The sequence below is a fragment of the Amphimedon queenslandica genome, unplaced genomic scaffold (assembly GCF_000090795.2).
Source record: "Amphimedon queenslandica unplaced genomic scaffold, v1.1 AMPQUscaffold_13375, whole genome shotgun sequence".
In the NCBI taxonomy this organism is placed as follows: domain Eukaryota; kingdom Metazoa; phylum Porifera; class Demospongiae; order Haplosclerida; family Niphatidae; genus Amphimedon; species Amphimedon queenslandica.
In genome coordinates, this window is record NW_003546389.1 from 25,447 (window position 1) to 30,004 (window position 4,558).

General features: G+C 32.2%; 1 protein-coding gene across 1 annotated transcript; it reads left to right on the plus strand.

Moving 5' to 3' along the window:
• Window positions 1-2,372: 2,372 nt before the first annotated feature.
• Window positions 2,373-3,846, plus strand: LOC109582562 (uncharacterized). The gene is made up of 5 exons (XM_019997297.1): window positions 2,373-2,445; window positions 2,582-2,869; window positions 3,546-3,611; window positions 3,687-3,719; window positions 3,785-3,846. The coding sequence occupies exons 1-5, from the start codon at window positions 2,436-2,438 to the stop codon at window positions 3,844-3,846; spliced, it is 459 nt and encodes a 152-aa protein (XP_019852856.1). The 5' UTR covers window positions 2,373-2,435.
• Window positions 3,847-4,558: the final 712 nt, after the last annotated feature.

Here is a 4,558-nt window from a genome sequence, read left to right on the forward strand (position 1 = left end):
TGGAATGACTTGGGGCTGAAGTTAGGTCTCTTTCAGCCAAGACTTAATGCCATTAAAGCGGAGGGTGGTGATGCATATGCTCAGTTGAAGAAGACTCTAGAAGTATGGCTAGAGGGTAAAGATAAAAAAAAAAGTAGAACATGGCAGACTTTGATAGAGGCGGTGAAAGGAGGAGACCCTGCAGCTGCTGAAAGAATACCTGGAATACTGAAATCCCGCCGAACTTAACTGATTGAAATATTTTTGCCACCATAATTTTAATAGCTAGACAAGTGTTATAAAGTGTGTTACAGTAGTACATTATGCATATTTTATAGTATTTTTGAGGTTAAGCTGTCATTTACCATTACAGACAATAATGATGATAGATAGTGTAATCTATACCAATTTAAGGGAGTTAACAAAATTATATGATAAACTGTTCAACTCTCTATTCAAGGAAGTGGCAAAATAAGCTATAATGAGGGATAGATATTATCATTCCTTCACAGATGAGTATATAAAGTATCATACGGTAGTTGACTAGTTGTACCAGCCATTCTTGGGCCTTTGACAAGCTTAAGGACTCATCACCTCAATTCCTTCCTCCTGACTTTTAATTCTCAATCTTTTTATATCTTTAAAATCTTATTTTAACAATGATGTTGGTCACTACATTCCCTACCTTCGGTTTTTTTTCTTGCTTATCATTCTATTCTGTCAACAGCTTGCCTGGAGTTCACTAAACTTTTTCCTCTATATGAGCTATCTTTTTAGTGTGTTGTAAAGTTTTGTGATCATAAGAAGCATGGCATTGCTCTTTCACTAATTAAACATTGATTATCTTGCAAAATATGGCTACAATACAGTCATACAATACATTGTCTGTGAAGGTACATAGCCAGACATGATTAAAGCTTATCTTGTCACACCCTCGGGGAGTGACTAAGTTGAGGGAATAAAAATATCAGCTATTACTGGGAATAGAAATTCACATAGTATGGCCCTACATTAGTTATCATATGATATCTATTTGAGGGAGTAGCTCAAGAGAGGTCATATGGGAGGGAAAATTGTTTTGAGGTACAGCTGGTACAACTTTTTGTGGGCCACAAATAATTATATCAAGTTGTACCAGCTGTACTATAGGTCAGTCAAATTCACAAGCTATACCTACCTCAAAAACAATTTCCCCTTCCCCCATGACCTCTCTCAATAAATAATACTAAAATCTCTTTACCTACAAACTATTCTAGAGTGTAGCAAATCATGTGATAAACTGTCATAAGAAAGGAGAAAAATAATGCACTATTAAGATGTTATTTTACCATTAAGCCTGGTTTCTATATAGCCACACAACAGCCTTACAACATTGTTGCAACAATCTTGGGGACAATCTTATCAGAGGGAGTAGCTTATTGGGGGGAGTACAAATAGTTGTGTTATCAGGTTTTCCTCCCTATACAGCCTGTACTATAGTATAGTACAGGCTGTATAGGGAGGAAAACCTGATAACAGAACTATTTGTAAATGAGGTCATCTATCTTTCACAAACTCAAGCACAACATCATCATCATATACCTATACCTTCTCCTGATCTCTTTCTTTGTATTAAAGTTTAAATCTCACATTAAATCTTATTTTAAACAATGACAACCCTACGCAAAGTGTGGTACCCATGCTTTGCATAAGGGAGGACTAGGTAACTACTGTTGTCTGTCAGTCCTTCATTATTCTGTGAACTACTTCATTTTTACAGGTTGTTGTTGCAGCAGTATCAAATATTATTCCCTCCATGGGTACTAATCGTTTTAAAGTGATAAGCATGGCTGTAACAAGTAGAACAGGCAGACCTTGATTGATGCTATGAGAGAGACAGGAGACCATGCAGATGCTGAAAAACTGAAAGCCCTATACAAAACATTACTTTTAAATTGAAATATAAAACTATCAAGCCGGCTTAATTGGTTGACATATTTGGACTATTGTCAATCAGTTTATCTTAAGTCACTTAAACAATTGTATTTGTGCAATCATTTAAGTTATAGAAATGAGGTGTATGTATATACCAGAAAATGACATTAAAACAACACAGAAAGTTAAGTTTTGATAGTAATTGGATAACAGCTTTATCTAAGTAAATCACATCAGTTCCACAGTTAAAGCAAGCCAATGTTTGGCACTATTTGTCAATCAATTTCACTTAAGTCACTCAAATAATTATATTTGTAATTTGCATATAATTATTTAAATTATAGCAGATAATGAGGCATAAATTTATATGTGAAAACATACTATAAAGACTATGATGAACTTTTGAGCAGACATTAAAAATAACACAGGAAGTTTTGATAGCAATTATAATATAGGTAGCTGAAGACTATTGCACTCTTAGTTCAACACTATCAGAGCTTCAATCCAAATTTTTGCTGTTCTCTTTGAACTGATTTAGCTACATGGCAGATAGTAAGTTTTGACTATTATAGCTGTTCTTTTTCTAAATGAAAGAAGGAAGGTGCAAGTTTTATATGTATAGTTTATATGATTGTAGTTTAACTTTAGATACAAGTACAAGTAGACTAAAATATTTTTCTCTCTGTAGCTGAACACTCAAAAAGATTTAGAGAATTCTCTGATAAACTGGAAAATGCCATTACTCCTTCCTTGAAGAATGTAGCAAGCAAGCTTAGTGCTAAAGGTCTCATAGCACTTAGTACAAAAATGGAAGCAACAAGTAGCACTGATGCTCGAGGGACAGCCACAAAGATAGTAGATGAGTTACAAGGAGCTCTTGATGAACATGATGATCCTGAATCATTTGTAAATGAAGTGTGTACAGCATTAAGAAATGTTAGAGAGAAACGAATCACTGATGTAGTAGACAAATTGGGTGAGTTAACTTAAAGTTACTATATAGCTATATACATGTAGCATAGAATCATGTATTTGAACAATATACCTTCTTGATCACTTTAACACTGCATTGATAGGCCTATTATCAAATATTTTTGATTTAAAACATTAAAAGTCATTGAGCTCACTTAGGTTGAAAATAGTAAACAACTTGGGTAAGTTAGAATTATACACTTGATAAAATTATACTTTATACATAGCATAAGTGCACTAATTATGTATAAAGTATTACAAATCGTCAAAGCTGGTTTTTGAAAAAATCTGTGTGAGTAAATAATTATGCTATGCTCTTATAAATGCCAGTAAATTTTAAGATTCTAAGTTTTTAAGACATTACCGTAATTTCAGAAAATTAATAATAGTGATGCCAAATATTTTTGAACTGAAGTGATTATGTAGCAATAATTATTCCTAGAAGTCCTTGAAATCACTGCATTCTGCCTATGCTGAAAATAGTGAAAAGATTTGTCTTGATACAATATACCTAATTAGCTACAAAACAACAGCTTTAAAAAGTGTCAATTTAAATCACATATCTTTGTCATTCCCTCAAATATTAGAAAGCATAGCTGAATGAGGTACCGGGTATACTATATTGCCAACTGAGTGCATCTATATATTGATACAATAATATTACTATGTTTTCTGTATAGAAAAAGAAATTCAAACTTCAAGACAAATTTCTGAAGAAAATGGTGATGATGATGAGCAAAGAAAGGGTAATAGTAATTGTAAAAATTAAATAATAAACTTAATACTAAATATAAAATATCATAATTCATTTTTAAATTTAGGTTCAAAGTCAAAAGGAAAAAAACCTGCTAAAAGTATGTGTAAGTCTGCTAATTTAGCTGTAAACTTTTATCTAAGTTAACTGTATACTCTTATCTAGGGCAAAAACGTGACTCTAAGGAAAGTGGTGCTGAATATACTGGTAAACTAATATTAATATAATTATATTACTGCACTGTATTCAAAAAGAGTAAAAATAATTCTGCCTTGACATCATTTTTTGAAAATTAATTACTATACTAAAATTATGTGGGTGTCTGGAATCAAAACAGGTTGTGCTCAAGACATCAATTTTTGCTTTAAATCAAGTAGATCTAAAGCTTGCATTTACATTATACACTTAAATATGCATACTTAACCAGAACACTTCAGCAAAGAGCTCATACTGAAGTCAAATAATGTGATCAAACTCACTGCACTTTACATAGGCTGAAAACAGTAAAGTTTTTCGATTGTCGTAATATTTTGAAAAGCAACAAAAAGTACAGGAATACAAAATCATGTGGGTATCAGCTAAATTCTTTGTCACTCCGACATAACACACCCTTAGTTATTCTGAGGTTATACTATATAATCTGTAGTAGCACAGCTGCTACTCATACAACCACATGAAGAGCTCCTTATCTACTTCCTACTAATTTTTCACATGTAGTATAATTGATAGAGTAGAGATATCATGCCTAATGCTTCCCCAATGCCAATAAAGTATAAACTACATAATAGACTTAATAGTTGTAGAAAATTTGAGAATCCAGCTATGTAAGTACTTTCATATAATAGCAATTGCAAAGTGTAATCATGATAGCCATATTTTAATATAAAATATAAATAAGTTCTCAATCATGAATTATTAATTTTTAGTAATAGATGTTCT